At 42.4% G+C, this 23,157-nt stretch overlaps 1 protein-coding gene across 4 annotated transcripts in view; it reads left to right on the forward strand.

The window, feature by feature from the left end:
• Positions 1-23,157, forward strand: part of LOC127009841 (uncharacterized) — a 138,329-nt gene that overhangs the window by 40,947 nt on the left and 74,225 nt on the right. For all 4 annotated transcript variants that reach the window (XM_050883206.1, XM_050883205.1, XM_050883207.1 and 1 more), the window contains one exon: positions 12,412-12,497. In XM_050883206.1, the coding sequence (XP_050739163.1) occupies positions 12,412-12,497 (86 nt within the window). The remainder of the gene's footprint in view (positions 1-12,411; positions 12,498-23,157) is intronic.

The raw sequence follows: 23,157 nt of genomic DNA on the forward strand, positions 1-23,157 counted from the left end.
ATAGGTGAAGCTCTGCAAAAATGACGCTATATTGGACAACAACATCCACCAGTTGCTCGTCCATAGATTTTCTGCGCTGGGCTGACATATGATTTTCCACCAAATTTAGTGAAGAACCTACTCAATTGGCAATTCTGTGTTGTCAGAAATATTGTTGGAACACACTCATACGCGGGAGATTTGAGTGCAGCTGGAGCTTGCAGCGAGCGTTTAGCACCACCAGCAAATACACTTAATGCTCGCTGCGAGTGTTTAGCCATGAAAGGGTTAACCCTTTTATTGCGCATGGTGCAGGACACGAGTATCCCCTCAGGCGCAGTCAGGCAGCCCAATGGGGGGTCTCTTTTAACCTCTGTATCTCAAAAAACAAAAACACCATTGGGAAGAGGTGGCACAAATCTATAAGAGTCAGTTATGTATGCCTCTCCTGCGAACGTATGTGCACGTTCAGGGAGTGTTGAATGTTAACACTTACGTCAGTGCATGCGCGATGATCAGCCATGTTGAGGGAACTGCGGACATCTCTCCTTGAGACTCTGGCAAGGGAGTATTGCCAACTGCAGTATTTACAACTATTTGGTCAAAGAATCAGTCAGGTGATAGGTGAAGCTATGCTAAAATGCCGCTATATTGGGCAAGAACATCCACCAGTTACTTGTCCCTAGATTTGCCGTGCTGGGCTGATATGATTTTCCACCAAATTTAGTGAAGAACACACTCAATTGGCAATTCTGTGTTGTGAGAAATAGTGTTGGAACACTCTCATACCCGGGAGATTTGAGTGCGGCTGGAGCTCGCAGCGAGCGTTTAGCACCACCAGCAAATGCGTCTACCACTCGCTGCGAGCGTTTAGCAATGAAAGGGTTAATGCTCTCATTTCCCAGTGTATAGTTACCTGAAATTTTCTTCTTGCTTTTTCTGAATTCTAACACACTGCACTTTCTGATGTTGAATTTCATTTCCCATCTACAACTCCATTCCCATATCCTGTCCAGGTCCTGTTGCAGTGCCTGACAGTCCTCGTCACTTTCAATCTTCTTCAGTAACTTGGCATCACCAGCAAACAAACTCACATAACTGTTCAATCCCTCTGTCATGTCATTAATATAAATTACAAACATGACTGGAGTCCGCACCGACCCCTGTGGGACTCCATTAATCACTTTCCCCCACAAGGACCTCACATCCCTGATGACCGTCCTTATTTCCCTGTTTTCTAAAAAGTCCTTCATTCACCTCAAAAGTCCCCCTTTCAGTCCTCCAATGCACTCCACTTCCACAGAAGTCTCTTGTGTGGCACCTTGTCAAATGCTTTCTGGAGATCCAAGTAAATTCCATTGGCTCAACTTCCCCTTTCCAGCCTAGTGAGTGTATATATTCCATAATTGTGTTCATGAAATTTTTTTGTGTGTGCATATAATGGCAAAAAACACATTCAGTTTCGTAAGGAGTTATTTTTATGAGCATCAAACATGCGTAATATGTAGCCTAATATGAATAATCGCGTTGGTAGGAGAGGAAGCATGCTGTGTGGCGGCGCGGGGCAGGAGACCCAGGTCCAGGTCAACAGCACCAGCATGAACACGTGCGCTCGGCTTGGCCAAAAATAGCACCTCTTCCCAACATCATATCTCTGCTGTGCTGCAACCTAGACACTTCCAATTTATTTCATCATGGAGAGGAAGGATTGGTGGTGAGAAAACGGTATAAATTATTATGTTTTCATTTGAAATTGCCACTCAGGGCATTAATGAAAAACATCTATTTTTCCTAAATTTATCTACACCGCCCGCGCACTGTGAGGATGACAATAGTCCTCTATCCCGACGTCTATGGGTTAAGAAACATGATCCCCGCAGCTACCGGATTAAATGTGAAACTTTCAAAGCTGCTGAGGAGTGCATTGGAGAACACCCAAAGTCTAGGAGTGGCATTGCCTCGAGGGAGACACTGGAGAATATAAAGGAGTCGTGCTGCCAGGGTGGATGGGGACTCAGAGGGATACAAGACTTTGTCACGAAGGACTAGAGTCCTTTTGAGGAGGGATAAGGTAAGATCAGAGATCTCACTGAGGATGTCGAGGGTTGTCTAAATGCAAATGACCTTAACTAGGAAAAAAGCCCTGCGCCACCACGCAGCATGCTTCCTCTCCTGCCAACGCGATTATTCATATTAGGCTACATATTACGCATGTTTGATGCTCATAAAAATAACTCCTTACGAAACTGAATGTGTTTTTTGCCATTATATGCACACACAAAAAAAGCGTTCATGAACACAATTATGGAATATATACACTAACTAGGCTACATATTACGCATGTTTGTAGCTTACATAAAAGTAACTCCTTATCATGACGGGGCTGCCGTGGTTGGATACCACGAGCGTCATGAACACAACGATGGGCACCAACACCACGTCGGCCACCCCTGATATCACACTGAGCCCCAAGGACACGTCCTCATGCCCTTTTATGTCGAGGTGGTGAAGGGTGTGATGCAGTGAACGCAGACGATGGAGGTGTGGGTGATGAAGGTGTGGGTGATGAGGGTGTGGAGGATGAAGGTGTGGGTGATGAGAGTGTGGAGGATGAAGGTGTATGTGGGTGATGAGGGTGTGGAAGATGACTACAGTACCCTCTCGAGTTTCGCGCTATCCGAGTTTCGCGATCCTTGAGTTTAGTGCTTAGTCCTAAATTCTTACCATCACGACTTTCGCGCATTACCGTCACGAGTTTCGCGCACCTTTGACATGTTCGGGTCACGTCTACCTACTGTCGGCGTCATGCGTGCTGCCTTAAAAGGCGGTGTCCAACTATTGGGGGTATGGGCAACCGTGGTTGCCCATATGCCCAACCGGGAGCGAGTTGTTGGTTGTCCGTATGAATGGAAAACGGTTGTGGGTACGAGCGTGGGTACTTCACGGCTGTATGCAAACAAACAGACGACGGCAGTGGCTGAGGAGTGAGGAGCAGTGGAAGATGGCCCACCAAGAGACTCGTAAAATGGACTGGCAGAGCTGCTTTGCTTACTACTTGATTAACAAGATAAGAGAACACCCCGTGCTGGGGAACCACAGTCCAAAAAAGATTTTTCTCGAGTCTATGAAAATTGTAGATCTTCCAGTGATATTTTCTTCTTCTTCTTCTTCTTTTGACCTGTAATGCATGGCAGCAACGGTGAAAAGTAACAGTGGAAAATAGCAAAAGGGCATAGAAAACCAAAATCAGGGAAAGAAAAGAACAGAAAAACACCTAAGATCAGGGTGAAGTGTATAAGTGTGCACTGTGAAGTAAATAAGGGCCGCTTTCACAGTCACTGTTTGTTTTGATCGTTACCAATGGCGGCGATCGACGCTATAGTTTTCCACGTGAAATTGGCCTGTGGGGTAGTGGCGGCTGCAGAGAAAGCGACAGGTGTTGAGAGTGTGTGGTAAGGTGCGGGGCGAGGCTAACCCCGCAGCCGCCACGAGGTGCCGTTGTAAAGGCAATACCTCCGACACCATCACATCGCATCACTACCCATCGGTCAGTTTCACGTGGAAATACTAGAGCGGCGATCGCCGCCATTGGTAACGATCAGCACAAACAAAATGACTGTGAAAGCGGCCCTAAGTGCATGTTGTGAAGTATAAAAGTATGGAGAAGGAGGACCTAAGAAGCGATACAAAACATTACAGGTCAAAAGAAGAAGAAGAAGATCCACTACACTGGCTGGTGTTGCGAGAAATATTTTCCCGCTGAAATTAGTCATTCTGCTGTCCACCACGCATGCGCGCTGTGGGAATACACAGCATTAAAAGTGTTAATTTGCCTGGATTTGTTCTTTTTTGTTCGCTTGTGGTCTTGGAAATATAAGAACATAAGAACGTAAGGAGTCTGCAAGAGGCCGGTTGGCCTATACAAGGCAGCTCCTGTACACTCAACCCCACCTTACCTCACCATCCATGGCTTTATCTAACCTCTTCTTGAATGTATCTATGGTATTGGCACCCACAACATGGCTCCCAAGCCTGTTCCATTCGTCCACCACTCTATTGGTGAACCAATTCCTATGTCTTTGTTGAATCTGAATTTGTCTAACTTAAAATCATTTCCACGCGTCCTACCTGGCTCTTTCACTCTCAAAATTTTATTGACATCCCCTTTATGAAATCCCTTCATCCATTTATAAACTTCGATCAAGTCTCCTCGCACCCTTCGCCTTTCTAGAGAGTGTAGATTTAACTGCTTCAGCCTGTCTTCATAAGGCAAGTTTCTCACCCCTTGAATCATCTTTGTCATCCTCCTCTGTACAGATTCTAACATCTTGATATCCATTCTATAGTAGGGGGACCAGAACTGAACTGCATAATCGAGATGAGGTCTAACTAGTTCTAAGTAAAGTTTGAGGATGACTTCAGCGCTCCTATTGCTCACGCTCCTTGAGATGAAACCTAGTACTCTGTTTGCCCGATTTTTAGCCTGAATGCATTGAGCCCTAGGACAGAGGTCAGCGCTCACTAGGACTCCTAAGTCTCTCTCACGCCCAGACCTGCTTAGAGGAGTGTCATTTAAGGAGTAATTGTGTAAGGGGTTATTCCTACCTACACTCAAAATGCTACACTTCCCGACATTGAATTCCATCTGCCACTTCCTCGCCCAATCATATAGTCTGTCAAGCTCATCCTGGAGAACGGTAGCATCGCTGTCTGATTGGATTACTCTACAGATCTTGGTATCATCTGCGAACTTACTGACATCGCTACTAATTCCTGTGTCCAAGTCATTGATGTAAATGATAAAAAGCAGAGGACCCAGCACCGACCCCTGTGGGACTCCACTCGTAACACTGCCCCATTCAGATTTCCTACCATTGATTTGCACTCTCTGCTTCCTACCACTAAGCCACGCCCTGATCCAGTTCAAAACTTTCCCATCCACGCCGTGAGCCTGTAATTTTAGTAATAGCCGGTGATGAGGGACTTTGTCGAACACTTTACTGAAATCTAGATATAATATGTCATAGTTTTCATCTCTGTCAACCGCCTCGATCACTTTAGTGTAGAAGGACAACAGGTTAGTAAGGCAAGACCTACCCTTTGTGAACCCATGCTGTGAGTCATGAATTAAATTATGCTTTTCTAGCCTCCCATGACCCACTTAGCCAGTGGGGTACCTCTTTGGTCGACTTGGTAAGGAGTGGCTCTTCCGTCACGCTGGTCGCGGGTTCAATCCCAGGCAGCCGGCGAATACCCTCTCCTTGTCTTGATTAATTTCTTGTGTGTTTCCATACACACAGAGGTCATGTTGGAGAATAGGAAAAGAGAAAATAAATACCTGGGTCATGACACATGTTTCTCCATCATAGTGGTCTGTAGTGCTCTGGGATTTGGTGTGAAACATAGGACAGGGACTGCCATCAACCACTGGACACAATAATTACATCACAGGAGTACAAATCTTGGCAGGACAGCAGAGGGCGGGAACTCCCGCCACCCGACGCTCTCTGCCCGAGCGGGAATTCCCGTCACCCGACGCACAAAGGTTAAAGGCCCCTCTGAGCGAGAAAAATGAGAAAAATCATTACTCGCACAAACCATTTCATAATATATATCAACGCATTTGTGATCAGTTTGTGCATCATCTATTTTTGGGGGTTTATATCATGGGAAATATTTGGCCCATCGCTGGTACATGGTAACACCGCAAATTTGGCCTGTCACTGCTAACAGGTTAAAAGTATCTCACAACTCTCCATGGTCCTCCAAAGTACCAAGCACTTTAAACCGATTTGAGACTGCCACTGCATACTCCTGAACACACGCCTGGTCCCTCAGTTTCTCAAAATGGAATCCTGGAGGGTTGCATCTTGAAAGGTTTTTGTACCTGATGCGTATCCTCAGTTTTGCAGCAACAAGTCTGTGGTCGGCCATAAAGTAGTCAGCACTCTGGAGAACCCTAATGGTCCTGGAGGATCCTCCAATGAGTACTAAGAAGGATGTGATCCTTCTCCAGCATTGCCGCCCATTGTTGTTGAATGTATATTTCGACTGTGTAGACACACAGTTGAATGAAATTTTGAAATTGAACGATTCTTTAAATTTGTGTGCATCAGATGCAACTCATAATAACTTTTCACCCAAACTAAGCCTTCCTGTCGGGCATAGTGCACCTCCTACTTTGTTTACAAGTTTACAGTCACTGCCCTCACCTTACCCTCTCCACAAGACTGTTTTTCAGAGCTGTAGAAATTTATATTTATACAGCTCTACTACAGCTCCCCTATGATGTCTTAATCTTTGGTGCAATAATTAGTCAGTCACTGGTAAACTCTGGAACAGCCTTGTTTCATCACCTTCACCCTGCAGCGTTAGTGCCTTCACTGGAGCATCTAAACACTGACTCACTTTTCCTCTCAGCTACTTGTATGGTCTGCTTGCAGGAGCAGCACCATAGCCATATGTTTATGTATTTGTATTTTGCTACTAAGAAATTCTACACAAAAAAGTCCCACCAGTTCCAGATTGATAAAACCCATTGAAACAACACCTCCATTAAGCGTGAATTCCATTTAATGCCAATTTCTTAAGTTCCTATCTGATGGTCTGCTGCACTGCACCAGCAAATTATTTTGTATGTTTATCTTTATAATATTGTCACAATATTAAGAATTCAAGATTTATTTGAAATGAAAATGTTCTCTTATTATTTACTTGATTTCCTTATCTCTGAAAAAACATGTCACACTCGTGATGTGTCACCGCACCCCCGCCCCCCATAGGTGTTTTGTATGTCTTGAACAGCCCCTTATAAGATATTGATCCTTACAGAAAGAGTAATGATTTGATCGGCATGATAAATGAGCTAAAGGAAGGAAGGAAGCAGTAGCCATAGGGTAAACATTGTTTTCCTTAACCTGTCTGCTGCGATTGGCATGGATTTTGCCTTCACTGGTAGCCTGGTAACATATAGTCCCAGGTTTTTCTCTGCCTTTGTGGTGGATAGTGGAGTGTTTCCCATGTAGTATTGGTATGCTATGTATGTATGGAAAAGAAGATCACCTCCCAGGCCTCCCTTGTACCGCACCTCACACTGGGGCCTCTTTCTCCCTGTACCAGTCGAGAGTTTCCTTTCTTTCCATCTCATTCTTCCACTTGCTCAATCCCTCATCTTTTACTGCCATATCTATCACATTCTTCCACTTTCTAACATCCCACTCAAACCCCTCTCCATTTCTGTTTGTTATTCTCCATTCAAACACATTTTGCCTATCTTCAAAAGGGTCGGTATACCCACCTACTTAGCGCAACATTCCTGTTTATCATTCGCCCACATTTATTCACCCATTTGCTATCTCTCAAGATTCACACTTTTCGTGTTAATCTTGCATCCTCCATTTGTTCCAGCCTCACTTTATATCTCAAGGTTGCCTTTACTAGTCTTTCCCAAAACGGGCTCCATCCCATATCACCCCTAAGAGCCTCTATTGCTACAAACCTTGGTGCATTCAGTGCCATTCTTGCTACCCTATTCTGCCCCACTTCCAATTTTTCTATCTCACTGTCATTCCATGTCATCACATCCATTCCATACATGATGCTCGGGACAGCCACACTCTTCCAAACCTCACGGATGACATCATACTTGCTCGCTCTCATCCTCGCTGCACTCCCCAAACGGTCTACCCACTAGTTTGTCATACTTATCTTTACATTCTTGGCCCTATGGCATCCATTTACCTCCATCCACACCCCTAGATACTTGTATTCTTCCATCTGTTCCAACTCATTCCCTTCCAGTCTCCAAGTTGTTTCTCTCATCCTCTGACCTATTGACTATCATAATCTTGCTCTTCTCACTACTAAATCTAACACCAAAATCTCTTCTATAGCCCCCTACCACATCTAACATTCTTTGTAAGTCTCCAGCAGAGTCACTCAAAATCACAACATCGTCCGCATACAACAACACACACAACTTGTCCTCTCCAACTTTCACTCCTGCATTCATTCTTCTCATCCTAACTGCTTGCTTCTCTGTATACAGGCTAAATAATGTTGGTGACAGAATGCAACCCTGCCTCACTCCTCTCTTGCTCTTCACCCAGTCTGTCTCTAGGTTCCCTAACCTGTATTTAACTCTTGTGCCTGCATACATACTCCTAATTATGTTCACAAACTTATCACTCAATCCAGTCTGCTCCAGCACTCTACACAACATACTCCTATTAACCCTGTCGTAAGCTTTCTCTATGTCTAGAAAACCTAAGTACAACTTTTCTCCTGCTCTCTTTTTCCTTTCAATCAGTTCATTCACCACAAACATATTATCTTCAGCTCTCCTGTCAACCCGGAAACCATTCTGTTCCTCACCTAGTACCCTATATCTCTCAATCCATTTACACAACCTTTCATTCAGCACTGCACAAAAAACTTTCCCTATTGTGTTTACAAGGGAGATTGGTCTGTAATTCTTAAGCTCCTGCCTACTCTTGTGTCCACCCTTATGTATCAAAGTCACCTTACTCTCTCTTCCTCCCACACCTGGTTAAAAGTCAGTCATTCTGTCAATAACACTCTCACCACCATTCTTATAAAGCTCGTACGGGATATCATCTGGTCCTGCTGCTTTTCCATCTTTCTGTCTCTTAATACACCTCTCAGCTTCCTCCCTACTGATCCTTTCATTCAGCTCAGTTACATCTTTCCTCTCCATGGTCACACCCGCTTCTCTCACGTTCATTTCTTCACCCACTCCTCCTATTTTCTCCCAAAACTCCTTGACTTCCTCCCTCATTTTCTCTTCATCTGTAATTATTACACCATCCACCTTCAGTCTTTCTACATCATCACTGTCACTCATCCTCTCACCTCTTAGGAATCTATACCATTCATGGCCACCCTCAAGCCCCTTCTCTCTCAGGCTCTGAATCACACCTCTTTCGCAGTCAACCTTCGCACTCATAATCGTTTGTTTCGTCAGTCGCTGATGCCTAACATATCCTTCCCATGCATTCTGATACGCACCCTCAGCTTCCTCGCTATCATGCCTCTTTCTCTTCAGCTGCTGACACAATCTATTCAACCTCTTCTGCTCCTTCCTTGCTTCCCTAACACTTGCATTCCACCACGGTTTGCTCACACGCTTTCTACCATTCATTTTGACATACCCAATGTTGCGGACTGCAGTTTTTCTTACATTCTCTACAAGCCTCTCATTCAGTGCATCCACATCCTGCACACCATCAAACTCCCAGTTTCTTTCACTCAGATCTACCTGGAAATTCTCCCATCCTACATCTCTTAGCCTCCACTTCTTTTTTCAGACCTCTTTTGTCATTTCATTCTTGCCCTTGGGGCTGCGTGCTGGACTTGGTCTGGGCAGCTCACAGCCTTCCACCAGTCAGGCTTGCCTTCAGCAACTGAAAGTGGTGGGATCTCTCGTAAGAATCTCAGATATATTGTTATGACCAAAGTGAGGTGAACACTGAGAACAGCTCTTTCCTCACCTGAAAGTGGCAGAGTCTCCCATGAGAATGAGCTTGCTTGCTCGGTCTAGGACGAGGAAGGACAGTGAGTCTTGGCCCCAAAATGGCTCAGGGCATGACATCACGAGGTACAGATGTGCTCACTAACTATGACTACTAAAAATGTGAAATTTTGATGGCAAGCCTCTAATATTGAGATAAGGTTATTGGTATATTAATTCCATTATAATATTCTTCGTTCTCCAACAAAAATTTAAAGAAAGCAGATTATCAACTTTTAGCAATGGTATACTATGTTCACAGCCACAACACCTGCAATTTTGTTAATGCAAGCAGATTGTATGAGATAGAGCAATACAATGAGTATCCTTGTTTCACCATCTCTCTCTCTCTCTCTCTCTCTCTCTCTCTCTCTCTCTCTCTCTCTCTCCCAATTTCAAAAGAGCCAACTTCGTAGAAATCCGACGAAAACTAATAGAAATGCAACTATCAGATGACGGTAATGTAGAGGACGCCTGGCTAAGCTTTTAAAATCATTTACTCACTCAGCAGAACACATTTGTTCCTTTGCGTGAGAAGCGAAGTAACACTAATAAAAGCCCACCTTGGTTTAACAGCGAAATTAGACACTCAGTTAAGGAGAGAAAATTGTTTTACAGGCTAAAGAAAGAGCAAAGCACGACCGAAAACATTAGACTTTACCATGATGCCAGGCGATGAGTAAAAAGATTAGTATGTCAGGTAAAGCGTAGATATGAAGAAACTATTGCAGCCAACTGTAAAAATAATCTGAAATCCTTCTTCAGTTACATAAACAACAGAAAGGCGATCAGAAGTGGAATTGGACCCTTAACAAACAGCGATGGTGCACTAGTGACTGACAGCCAACACGTCGCAAACCTATTAAACAATTACTTTTCCTCGGAGTTTATTACTAACAGTCCTCCCACCACTACCACCAACACCAGTACTAATGTAAATCCCGAGCATGCACTGCCTAACTTTGAAATAACAACCGATGAAGTCCTTAAAGCCCTCCAATCACTTTAAACAAATAAAAGTCCTGGACCTGACAAAGTATATCCTTCTCTGCTCAAAGAAACAAAGAGCGAAATACTCTCCTCCCTCACTACTGTATTCAATATGACCTTGCGACAAGGCATCGTCCCTTCAGATTGGAAAAAGGCTAACGTGACTCCGATTTTTAAGAAAGGAGACAAAAAAGTACCAGGTAATTACAGGCCCATTAGTCTAACTTCGGTTGTAGGTAAGCTACTTGAGAGCATAATTAGAGACAAAATTGTGAGTTACCTTGAAAGCCACTCATTAATTGCGGACTAACAACATGGCTTCCGTAACAAAAGATCCTGCCTATCAATCCTATTAACCTTTTATAACGACCTCTTCACAGTTTATGATGTAACCAAATCACTGGACATAGTCTATCTTGATTTCCAGAAAGCATTTGATAAAGTCCCACATCATAAATTACTTTACAAATTAAAGCAAATAGGTATAGACGGTCAAGTAAACCAATGGCTCGCGAATTGGTTGAGCAGCAGACAACAAAGAGTGGTGATTGACGGATTTAACTCAGAGTGGGCGCCGGTCACTAGTGGCGTCCCTCAGGGCTTGGTTCTTGGCCCAGTGCTCTTCATTATCTACATCAACGACGTGGATGTTGGACTCAATAATCGCATTAGTAAATTTGCAGACGACACAAAGATTGGTAACTCGGTTCACACAGACGAAGACAGGCAAAGCCTCCAAGAGGATTTGCACAAAATTTCAGCTTGGTCTGTTAGATGGGAGATGCCCTTTAACGTAGACAAGTGCCAGGTCCTTAAAGTTGGAACAAGGAATAAGAAGTTCAATTACGAAATGCGCGGCGTTAAACTCGAAAGCGTTCAATGCGTTAAGGACTTGGGGGTCAAAATCGCGTCAAACCTCAAATTCTTACAGCAGTGCATCAATGCAGCAAATAAAGCGAACAGAATGTTGGGCTTCATTAAAAGAAACTTTTTATTCAAGAATAAAGATGTAATACTTCCACTATACAATAGTTTAGTCAGACCCCACTTGGAATATGAGATACAGTTTTGGTCTCCCCACCATGTAAAGGACATTGCTAAATTAGGTGTTAAGCGTCGGGCAACAAAAATGATCCCTTCCTTGCGCAACAAATCTTACGAAGAAAGGCTTTCCACCCTTAACATGTTCTCTCTTGAGAAACGTTGCCTCCGAGGAAAACTGATCGAATGTTTTAAAATACTTAAATGGTTTCACGAATGTAGACAGATCAACATTGTTTATGATCAGTGACACTTTGCGTACAAGGAAGCGTAAAACTCAAATGTAGACAAGTAAATTCAGACTGCACCAAATTTTTATTCACCAACGTTGTAGTGTGAGAATGGAATAAGCTCCCACCGTCAGTGGTCCAGTGTAACACGATTGACTCCTTCTAAAACAAGCTCGCCCGTCACTTCCTTGAACTTAATATTAACTTTAGTAGAAATGCAACGTTTTGGAGCCATCTGATTAATGTAGAATCACTTAGGTTTAAGGACAGACCACCTAGTTTGGACCATGGGGTCTGTGTGGTCTGATTTTCTATGTAAATCTATCTAAATTCTCTCTCTCTCTCTCTCTCTCTCTCTCTCTCTCTCTCTCTCTCTCTCTCTCTCTCTCTCTCTCTCTCTCTCTCTCTCTCTCTCTCTCTCTCTCTCTCTCTCTCTCTCTCTCTCTCCCCCCTTCACTCAGCTGCAAGAAACCCATATATATATATATATATATATATATATATATATATATATATATATATATATATATATATATATATATATATATATATATATATATATATATTCCACTATCCCATGTTAACTATTTTCTTGTGAAAGAATACCATTACAATTGTAGTACACTTTTTTGTCCATTACAGCACCATGGAACAAATGCTTGATTTTGACTTGGGGGCTGCTGCACCTGTCACCACCACTCTCCCTGCAGCGGCTACTGCTGCTTCCAGTAAGTCCTCTATTACACACTCACTCAAGTTCTGTATTAACAAATACTTTTGTGTACAGTATTCACTATCCATTTGTTATGTAAGTTTATGTCTCTTAACTACCATTAATATTCTTATTTAAGTATTGATCTTGTGTGAAAGTCATCCCCTTAACCCATCCACTGCAATTGGAATGAATTTGGCCTTCACTGGTAGCCTGGTAACATATAGTCCCAGGTCTTTCTCTGCCTCTGTGGTGGACAGTGGAGTGTTTCTCATGTGGTATGCTGGATGCCCCTTCCAAGGTGCATGAGTTTACATTTTCCTTCATTGAATTGTAGCAGCCACTTTTTGACCCGTTCCTCTAGCTTTGTGATGTCTTCTTGTAGGAAATCTGCAGTCAATGGGTTAAAACTGTCATGTGTTCTATTGAGGAATAATTTAGCCCCTTGGAAAAGCGGTAGTAGGAGTAGTAGTAGTAGTACAGGTAACTCTTGATTTACGCGAGTTTGGTTTACGCGTTTTTAAAATAACGCTGGGTCCAAAATCCAAATAAATGTTTAATTTACACGATTTTTCCACTTATACGCGATATTTTATGGAGTGGCCACCGGATGTCTCATGCAACTGGACTCACACGGCGCCGCGGCCACACAGCTGAGCTCAGTTTTTCCCGTGCGCCACTTGAACAACAATACAGTACCCACGCTGCCACGCTACTCAACAATAGGGGTGGGCAGGTACCGGTACCAGTACCGGTACTAACGGTACCAGCTATACGGTATGGTATTGGTATCAGACTGCTCGGTACCGGTACCAATACTAGCCAGTCGCTCATGGTGTCCCACATTTCTTCTTCACACGAGTGAGGCTGAGACTGAGTGCCTGAGTGGATATCTCGGTGATATGGATATTCTCTCTCTCTCTCTCTCTCTCTCTCTCTCCACTAAATGAAGTGAATACTTATTTTTCGACAGAAACCTACCTCTTGTTTGATTTACATTGTTTTTGTTTTACGCGACCTCTTCAAGGACGCAATACTCGCGTATATCGAGAGTTACCTGTAGTAGTAGTAGTCGTAATCTCAAAAAAGATCCTATGTACTTTGCAAACATTAATATTACAACATTAAGTAAATTTCACCACTCACTTTATATGGCAGTGGACCGATATCCAAACAGCCCACTGCTAGAACTGGACCAATTTATTTTAGTTATCCATTTGTGCTGCAGGATGAACTGGTCGAATTCTGTCCCCTCTAGCAGGCCTGAGAAGGGGAGCCATAGTCAATCCCTAATTGTATGAGAGTGTGCTGGACCATCACTGGACCATTTTAGGCCCACATATCTGAGAATGCTGGGCTGATATAGTGAAGCAGTTATCAGTAAACATTGGCCCATTGTAGACCAGAAGATATTGGATACACAGTAATACCTCGGTTAACGAGTGCCTTAGTTTACGAGCGTTTTGATTTATGAGCAAAAGAAAATCACTAAAAATGCCTTGGTTTATGAGCAGTGACTTGGTTTACGAGCATCATGTTTGTACGAGTCAAAGACGTGAGCACGGGTTCCCTTTGTCTGCTGCAAGACGAGAGTGCTCAAAGCGGAAAACAATGGGAATGGGGTCTCAAGCTGGTGTCACAGCAGGTGGGTAAGCTGTGGATGACGTCATTGGACTCGCAGTGAATCACAGCGTGTTTTTCAGAAGTGTCAGCCACTCGTGAGGCATCCGCCTTCAGCAGTCTTCAAAACAACCTGTTCTCTCTTCCCATTTCCTTCCTTTTTCCATCATAATAAGACACACTGACATTTTATAATGTTTCTGAGATCATATTTTCTTTTTGTTCACTTTTTATTTTTAAGTGATTAAGGTGTTTGTGTTAGAATTAAAGGTTTATATTTTTAAGGTGAACTGTGTTAAATGGTGGTCTGGGAACTTATTTCATTGACTGCTTCACACTTACATCAAAGTAACGCTGCTTTCCGATGTCTTGTTATCTACAAACGTACTTAAGGGGAAGAAAAAGAAGATGAGGAGATTGAGACAGGAAGATAGGAAAGAAAAATAAGGGGCAGATGCAGACAGGAACAAAGGACGGAAGGGAGGAACGAGGGAAAGTTAAGACTGTCTTGTTGTATCTGTTGAACGCTTTAGATGTTAAGGAAGGGAAGATAAGAAAAAACAAATTGGATGAGAAGGGCAGAGACTTGCCAATCCTCGCCGACAGAGCCGGCTTCCTGTTCATGGGCTGTCACCCGACAAAGGCCCATGGTCCCTCCATGGAGGAACAAAATCTAGAGATGGGTGGATGAGAAGGAGGTAGGAAGATGAATAAAGAGGAAGGAAGGAAGGATGGGAGGGAGGACTGGTACTCCTGGGCGTTGGTGGTTCTGGGAAAACGTATCATAGCACTCACATTTCTCATGCCTCTCAGAGAGTGAATGTCTCCACATTTTATGAAGGAATTGGCTTCTCTTTCTTTCAAAGTTAAATTTCAAGTTGAAAACACATTTTGTAAGCATTTATATGTAAATATGATAGGCCCAGTGTGACACCAGGTAACGGACAACCGACAACTCACTCCCGGATGGGCGAACGGGCATTGCCAGTAGCCACAACAGTTAGAGGAAAACGGCCAGTGTGACACTGCCCCAAGGCAGTGAGGCCGCTGACCGGGTGAGTGCCAGCGATGACGTTATCGGACTCCCAGCGAATCACAAGCGTGTTTTTAGAGCTCAGCCAATCATAAGGCTTCATCTGTGGCTTTAAAACAATCTGTTCTCTCTTCCTGTTTTCTCTCTTTTTCCAAGGTACGTATTTTGAGATAATAAGGGAGTAAAGGACAAAAAAAAGTGAGCTCCGTGGGGCAGCATGAGCCAATTATAATGGCACCACTATAAACAGTTGCCTGTGCCATGACGGGCTCGGGGCCGACCATCAGGCCCAAATGGATATTCTTCTGGTACCAAAGCCCACATAAAATTTTTTTAAAAATCCACGGGTCGGAACAGATAGCGCTTTTTCAGTGTTTTCAATACCCCGAGTTTCGCGATCCTCGAGTTTAGCGCTACACCTTCGGAACAAAGGAGTGCAAAACTCGAGAGGGTACTGTATACAAAAAAAGGATTTTTTACAATTGCAAATATGTACAATTCCATTCAGTTCATCACGTATTTAGGATAAATTTTTACATAAATATAAAACGTGCAAGTGGTCAAACAAAAATAAAGAGCCAGATTTTTCAGTCTTTTTCATGATTTTTTTTTCACTCGCATTTAAATGGTTCAAGATTTTTCGTAAAAAAAATAAAAAGAATGAAAAAAGTCTCTATTGTCATTGTGCATTCAGTTCTCTTTAAAATGGTACTTAAAACATTAAAATCAGTTAATTTGGGACAGAAATAAGGAAAAATGTGAGAAAAACTTTGCTTTGAGAAAACGGCCTTCAATATTTTTTTATTTTCTTCTTTATTTCTAATGCTTAGATTATTTAATGTTACTAGTCACCAAAATTACATATTCTAACTTTGCAAACATGTTTCTACGCACATTCCTGATGCATTCTAGCTCTAGATATCACACCTGGTCCCCCTTTCAATGTAAGTAAAAAAAAAAATAAAAAAATTGTTTGTGTTTGGGTAGGCGGTGGCTGAGTGGTTAGTGTGTGGGCCCCACATTCACTGCGTTCTTGACGACGTGGGTTTGAATCCACCGCTACCACTTGGGATTTTTTAGTCACCGCCAAGTGGCCTAAGACTACCCACATGCTGTCCTGAAGATCACCCATCAACCCGGACTCTTAAGGAAATTGTCCAAGTGAATCAAGAATGAGCTCCGGGGGAGAGCATGAGCCAAGAATAGATGGTGCCAATATGAATACTTGCCTGCGCCATGACGGGCTTGGGCCGACCACCAGGCCCCTCAAGAAAGCTTACTGGCGCTATAGACTAACACGTTAAAAAAAAAGAAGTTATCGTTCTAAGAACAAGGGTTTCAGAAGGCGCGGCTTTTCTCATTGTAGCCAGGTTTTATCAGTAAATGTTTCCAGCCTCATACCCTTCAGTGACGTATTTTCTGCTTTTTCTTTGATCGTTTGGCTGGAGTCTGTGAGCGTTTTCTTTGTTCTTCCTGGATCTATCATCATACGACGCTCTGAAAGTTCTGAGCAGGCCGTCGGCTCCACATTACACTCATGTCTAGCATCACAGCCAGATGTGCGACTTACTGATAAAAATGCATCAGAAATATTAATAATTACGGGAGTAATGATATTTTACCATAGTTATTGTTGTAAACAAAAAACAGCTGTCATCCACGTGAGTCAGGGGGTGCATGGGACCTTTAAATTTACCCTTTAAATAGAGATTTTTCCAAAATCAGCCACGGGTGAATTGTCCTAGCCCACATGTATCTCTCAGTGGCTTTAACTCATTTTCCATATTTTTTCGTAAAATTGAACAAGTAGACGAGACTTACTTTGTGTCAGTTGAAGTATGCTCGTAATTTTACGAAGCAAGCCGCCTCTGCGGCTTGATGATGTAAAATCACTACCGCTGGAAAAAAAAAAAAAAAAAAAAAAAAAAAAAACTTAAAACACTAACGGCCTTTCCTCCTTCCATAAAAGAAAAGTAAAAAAACATGCATGGTGTTGGCGTGAATGGCCTTCTGAAGGCACACAAAGGAAGTAGAGAGGAGGAAGGCCCGGGCCTACCTCGCTCGACTGTCGACGATACGGGAAAAGACACTTCTGTCCCGAGGGTCAGTGCTTATATGGGGGTCTCTACCGCCCCGCCGCAAGAGGGTTGCCAGCCATCGCCAGCGGTGCAGGACAACAGACTCCCATGACAATTCAATTCTACACAATCTAAGTACAATAAACACATTTGCTAACCTAAACATAAAAGGAAGTTATACATGGGTATTTCAACACCTAATAACGCACAGGAGAAATAGAAATGATCAGATCAGTCTGGTGGCAACATTGACCCCGGGTCGCTGCGTGGGAAACTGAGGCGGGCGGGTTGCCATACCTCGCTCCCAAACCAGAAATCTCCAGTCCGGAGGTGAGGCCTGAACTCATGCTTGGGCGGCGAAGGTAGATAATTCTGAGGAACAAAGGTGTCACATGGGCGAGCCACGTGGTGACCACCCCATGTCTGTTGAAGAACCCCAGACAAAAAGGTGTGGGAAAGCTGGCCGCAACAATATATATATATATATATATATATATATATATATATATATATATATATATATATATATATATATATATATATATATATATATATATATATATATATATATATATATATATATATATATATATATATATATATATATATATATATATATATATATATATATATATATATATATATATATATATATATATATATATATATATATATATATATATATATATATATATATATATATATATATATATATATATATATATATATATATATATTTTATTTTTTACGTTGTTGCCTATTGCTGGTAGGCATCTTCCCGGTGGGGCCTGATGGTCGCCCAAGGCTTCTTCCAGGTGGGGCCTGATGGTCGCCCAGCCGTTCTACAGGCGAAAGTGTTTATAGTGGCGCCATCTTGCATTGTTTCATGCTGCCCCCCGGAACTAGAGTCCGGGTTGATGGGTGGTCTTCAGGACAGCATGTGGGTAGTTTTAAGCCACTCGGCGGTGACTGAAAAATCCGAGTGGTAGCGTGGGGATTCGAAACCGCGTCGTCCATCACGCGGTGAATGTGGGCCCAGTACGCTACCAGGTCGGCCACCGCCTGATAATCCTGTGTCCAATACTTCAGAGATTCTGAAGGCTCAGAATTTTCAGCCAAGGGTCAATTTTAGCCCTCAACTAGTGCATCTTTTCTCCCTAATGACATGATTTGACATAAGGTAATTTTACATACAAAAATTTCCAACACACATTGTATTTGCTGATTTCTCACTCAAAGAAAATGGTATTCGTTTTTACTTCATGCTGTTAATTGTTGATGATTTTTGTGAGTTGGAACCATAAGTCTGCATCCCTAGAGCTGATCCGATTATCATAGTTTGGAGCGAATTGTTTTACTTCCGAGAACATTTGGTCATCACTGCCAGTGGCTCTTAGAATTTGGTTTGTGCTGGCTTGCCTGTTCAGGAACCAAGATTCTGTTTGGATACCTGTGCTTTTTTTTTCAGAAAATATGTTTAGGAATGGATTTGTTCGAGAAGAGAGTTAGTTGTTCAACGCCTGAGGTTTCACTGTAGTTATATGTAATTATAAATGTAAATTTTAGTTGTTTGACCCCTTGACTGTGGATTTTCTACAAGAAGACAACACCAAGCTACAGGAATGGATAAAAATATGGCTGCTACAATTCATGAAGAAAAATGTAAAGTCCTGCACCTTGGTAGGGGATATCCAGCATACCAATACCACATGGGAAACACTCCACTATCCACCACAGAGACAGAGAAAGACCTGGGAGTATATGAGGTGTCTAGTGCTCAAGGGGCGAACAAGCCACTTACCTTGTTTTGAGCTACAGGCCTTCAAAGTCAAGCATAGCATAAACATAATGAAAACACACATAGCATAGCTTCGCGCAGTGGCAGTATCGTAACCAATGAGGTTCATCCGAGGTGCGTTTTGCTGCCTATGCGTACAGCTCCCTTGTTTAGGGTATTGGGAAAGGAGCAATACGGCTACCCTCTGTCTGGGAAGGTAGCCTACCCCATCCTCACCTTCACGTGGTGCTCACCGTTACTATACCCTGCGGGGTAGAACCAACGAGGAGGGGGGCAGTGACCATCAGCTGCTTTGTTTTAATCCTTTTAGCCTTGACAAGGAGCAAGTTTCCATAACACTACATTGGACTGGCCACCCATTGATGGCCTCTAATACTTTTATCGAGTTTTTAGAGGCAGGAGCGATGGCCAGAGGGCGGCAGAAGAGAAAGGAATGTATGAGATTGGTGTTTTTAAATGTGAATGGTTTAGGTGGTGAGGAAAAGAGGAGAGTGATGATTGAAAATGTTGTAAATGGTAGTGCATGTGTTGGGAGTGAGTGAAACACATATTCGAGAAACTGGTGTGAGTGATGGTAGAGAGGGTACGTGGGAGGGTGTGCCGGGATAGATGAGAAGTATAGAGGCAGGAGTAAGGAAGGATGTGCTATTGTCTGAAAGAGTGTGGAATGGTGTGACTGATTATGGTTGGAAGGGATCAAGAATTGTGTGGGTGAAAGGAAAAGTAGGTTAAGTAAAGTATGCATGGGTGTGTATTTATGCACCAGTAAATGTGAAAAGTAAAAAAGAACTGAGAGAAAGGGAAGCTTTTTGGGAGGAAGTGAATGCATATTTGAAGAGTTTTGAGAAAGAAAGGAAACTTATTATGATGGGAGATATGAATGCTAAAGTGGGTGATGAATGTGTGATGGATGTGGTGGGAAAATGGGGGATACCTGGGAAGAATGAAAATGGAGAGTGCCTGGTGGATGTCTGTGCAGAGAGAGGAATGTTCCTAGCGAACACCTTCTTTCAGCACAAGAATATCCACCGATACACATGGAGAAGGGGAGAAGATAATGAGCAAAAAGGATTGATTGATTATGTGGCAGTAGATGAAAGGCTTAGAAAAGAAATTTGTGATGCGAAGGTAGTAAGAGGAATGTTCGATGGATCTGACCATCTTGCAGTGCTGGCAAAGTTAAAGATGAAAGAGAAGTGGGTGTTTGAAAAGAAAGTTGAAGTAAAAAAGGAAATACTGAAGATAGAAAAGTTACAGGAAAAAGAAATAAAAGATGAGTATAACCGTGAAATGGCAGAGGCCTTAAGTGAAAAATGGGAAACTGTAAAAGATAATACATCTTTTGAAAATTTTTTGGAACATTTAAAGAAATAATGGTAACTACAACAAAAAAAGTGTTAGGGATGAAAGTGGTGAGAGATGGAAAAAGAAAAGGAAATTCATGGTGGACAGAAGAGATAAGGAGGATAGTAAAAGAGAAAAGGGAAATTTTTAAGAAAACTCAAGAAAGAAATGTGGCTGAGCAAGGAAAAAGGGAAAGGAAGAAGAAATATAGAGAATGAAAAATGAAATTAAAACAAGCAATTAAATAAAGTAAGAAGAGAGTTGATGAAGACTTTGGAAAAAGACTAAGTGAAAAATATAAAGGGAACAGGAAATCATATTGGAAAGAAGTAAAAAACGAAAGAAATGCAGAAAATATCTCCTCAAGTAAAATAAATGAAGTTATGGATGAGAATGGAAAGATGTTGAAAGACGGGGAAGCTGTGAAAGAGAGATGGAGAGAATATTTCAGAAACTTAATGAATTTTGAGGATGGACGACCAGCAGCTGTAACAGCAGCAGTTTTGAGTAGAGGTAGAGGAGGAGTATATAAAGAAAGAAGTATAACATATGAAGAAGTAAATCAAGCAATAAAAAGATTAAAAAATGGAAAGGCAGCAGGAATTGATGGAATCACAGTAGATATGTTGAAGTGTGGAGGAGATGTAGTTGTTAATGGATGGTCAAGATATGTGAAGTAGCATGGGAGGGGGGGGGGGGTGCCAGCAGACTGGACGAAAGCCATCATTGTCCCAGTTTACAAGGGGAAGGGCAGGAGAGGGGAATGTGGGAGCTATAGAGATATAAGTCTCCTGAGTATACCCGGAAAGGTGTATGGAAAAGTCATAATAGAGAGGGTGCAAAGACTTACAGAAGAGAAAATCAGTGAAGAACAAGGAGGCTTCAGGAAGGGAAGGGGATGTGTGGATCAGATATTTGCCTTCAGGATGGTAGTAGAAAAAATAATAGCAAAAGGAAAGAAACTATACGCTGCCTTCATGGATTTGGAAAAAGCTTATGACAGAGTCGATTGGATTGCATTGTGGGATGTTTTAAAGATTTATGGTGTGGGAGGAAAACTGCTTAGTGCAATAAAGTCTTTCTATGAGGATGCATCTGCATGTGTCAAAATTACTGGAGAAACAAGTGAACATTTTGAGATAAAAGTGGGCTTCAGACAAGGGTGCATCATGTCACATTGGTTATTCAATATTTATATGGATGGTGTTATTAGAGAAATGAAGGGCAAAGTTGGAGAAGTTGGGTTAAGAATGTTCGCTGAGGGAGGGAAGTGGGTACTGAGTTCGATACTGTTTGCTGATGACACAGTGCTCATTGCAAAAAATGAAAGTGACCTACAAAATTTGGTCAGTGTTTTTGATAGTGTCTGTAACAGGAGAAAGCTGAAAGTAAATGTCAACAAAAGTAAAGTGATGGTTTGTGAGCGAAGTAGAAGTGAGGTTGTAGATTTTGTATGCCCATATAGAGTGGGAATTGAATGTGAAAAAGAATGCAAAATAATTTTGAATGGTGAAGAAATGGAGGAGGTCAATGAGTTTTAAGTACCTTGGATCAGTTATGTGTAAGCATGGTGGTACGGAGGGAAAGATAAGAGAAAGGGCATTGCAAGGAAGAAGGGTAGTAGGGTCTTTGGGACGAATCATGAATGGCAGAAGTGTGAGCATGGAGGTAAAGAGGGATTTGAGAAATACAATAATAGTACCAACCCTCACATATGCAAGTGAAACGTGGGCCTGGAATGAAAGTCAGAGGTCTAGAGTGCAGGCAATGGAAATGAGTTATTTGAGGAGTGCTTGTGGTGTGAGTAGAATGGATGGAATGAGTAATGAAAGTGTGTACGAGCGTTTGGAATGTGTCACGGGGGTGAAGGGAAGAAGTGTGGAGTGGTGGAAGAAGTGAAGCGACAGACTTTAAAGTGGTTTGGCCACATGGAGTGAATGGAGGAGAGTAAGATGACCAGAAGGGTGTATGTGAGTGAGATAGAGGGAGGGAATGCTAGAGGATGACCTCCAGTGAAATGGAGGGATAGGGTGCAAGAGTACGTTAGGGATAGGAGGGAAAGATCTTTGAGAAACTTTGAGCAGGCAAGGAGGGAGTGTCTGGATAGAGAAAGTTGGAAGCTCTTCTGCCGTGGCCATCCCCTGGTGGGAGCTCCTAGGAACAGGCGTCGATGAAATGATGATTATGATGATCAATAGAAAGTTTTCAGCTAGACAAATTCAGTGGAATCAGTGTTTGTGTGAAATTGTGTTAATTATTAAAAACAAACAAACACATAAAGTTTTTTTTTTTTTTAATGCATGTTTATTATCCAATTTAATCCAAACTCTGAAAATCCAAAGAACATGATGTCACTAACAGCCAGTTTAATTTTCAAAACAAAATTTCCACATTTAGGTGTTTTATGAGTGTTTTACTAGTGCTCTTCGCCCTTAGAGCCCTGATACAGCCGATTTCATACACTCTGCAGACTGGCAAAAATACGCTACTCTCACCATCCTTCTACTGGGCCATAGAGACTGATTTCCCATTTTTACGTTCACAGAGGGTTGCACAGTGCTTCCATCTACCCGGACATTGGCAAAAACTCAAAATCCGCCATGTTGGCGTGTTCACCCCTAGAGCTCTAGACGCCTCATATGTTACCAGGCTATCAGTGAAAGTCAAATCCGTCCCAACTGCAGCAGACGGGTTAAAGCTTAGGAAATCGAGCCAAAAAAGTTAACTTTTGAAAGGTTTCAGTCTACATTTATCTTTTGCTCTGTAAAGTTTCATAGTTAGCGACATTTTTTCAGTCTCCTAG

The sequence above is a fragment of the Eriocheir sinensis genome, chromosome 42 (assembly GCF_024679095.1).
Source record: "Eriocheir sinensis breed Jianghai 21 chromosome 42, ASM2467909v1, whole genome shotgun sequence".
Taxonomy (NCBI): domain Eukaryota; kingdom Metazoa; phylum Arthropoda; class Malacostraca; order Decapoda; family Varunidae; genus Eriocheir; species Eriocheir sinensis.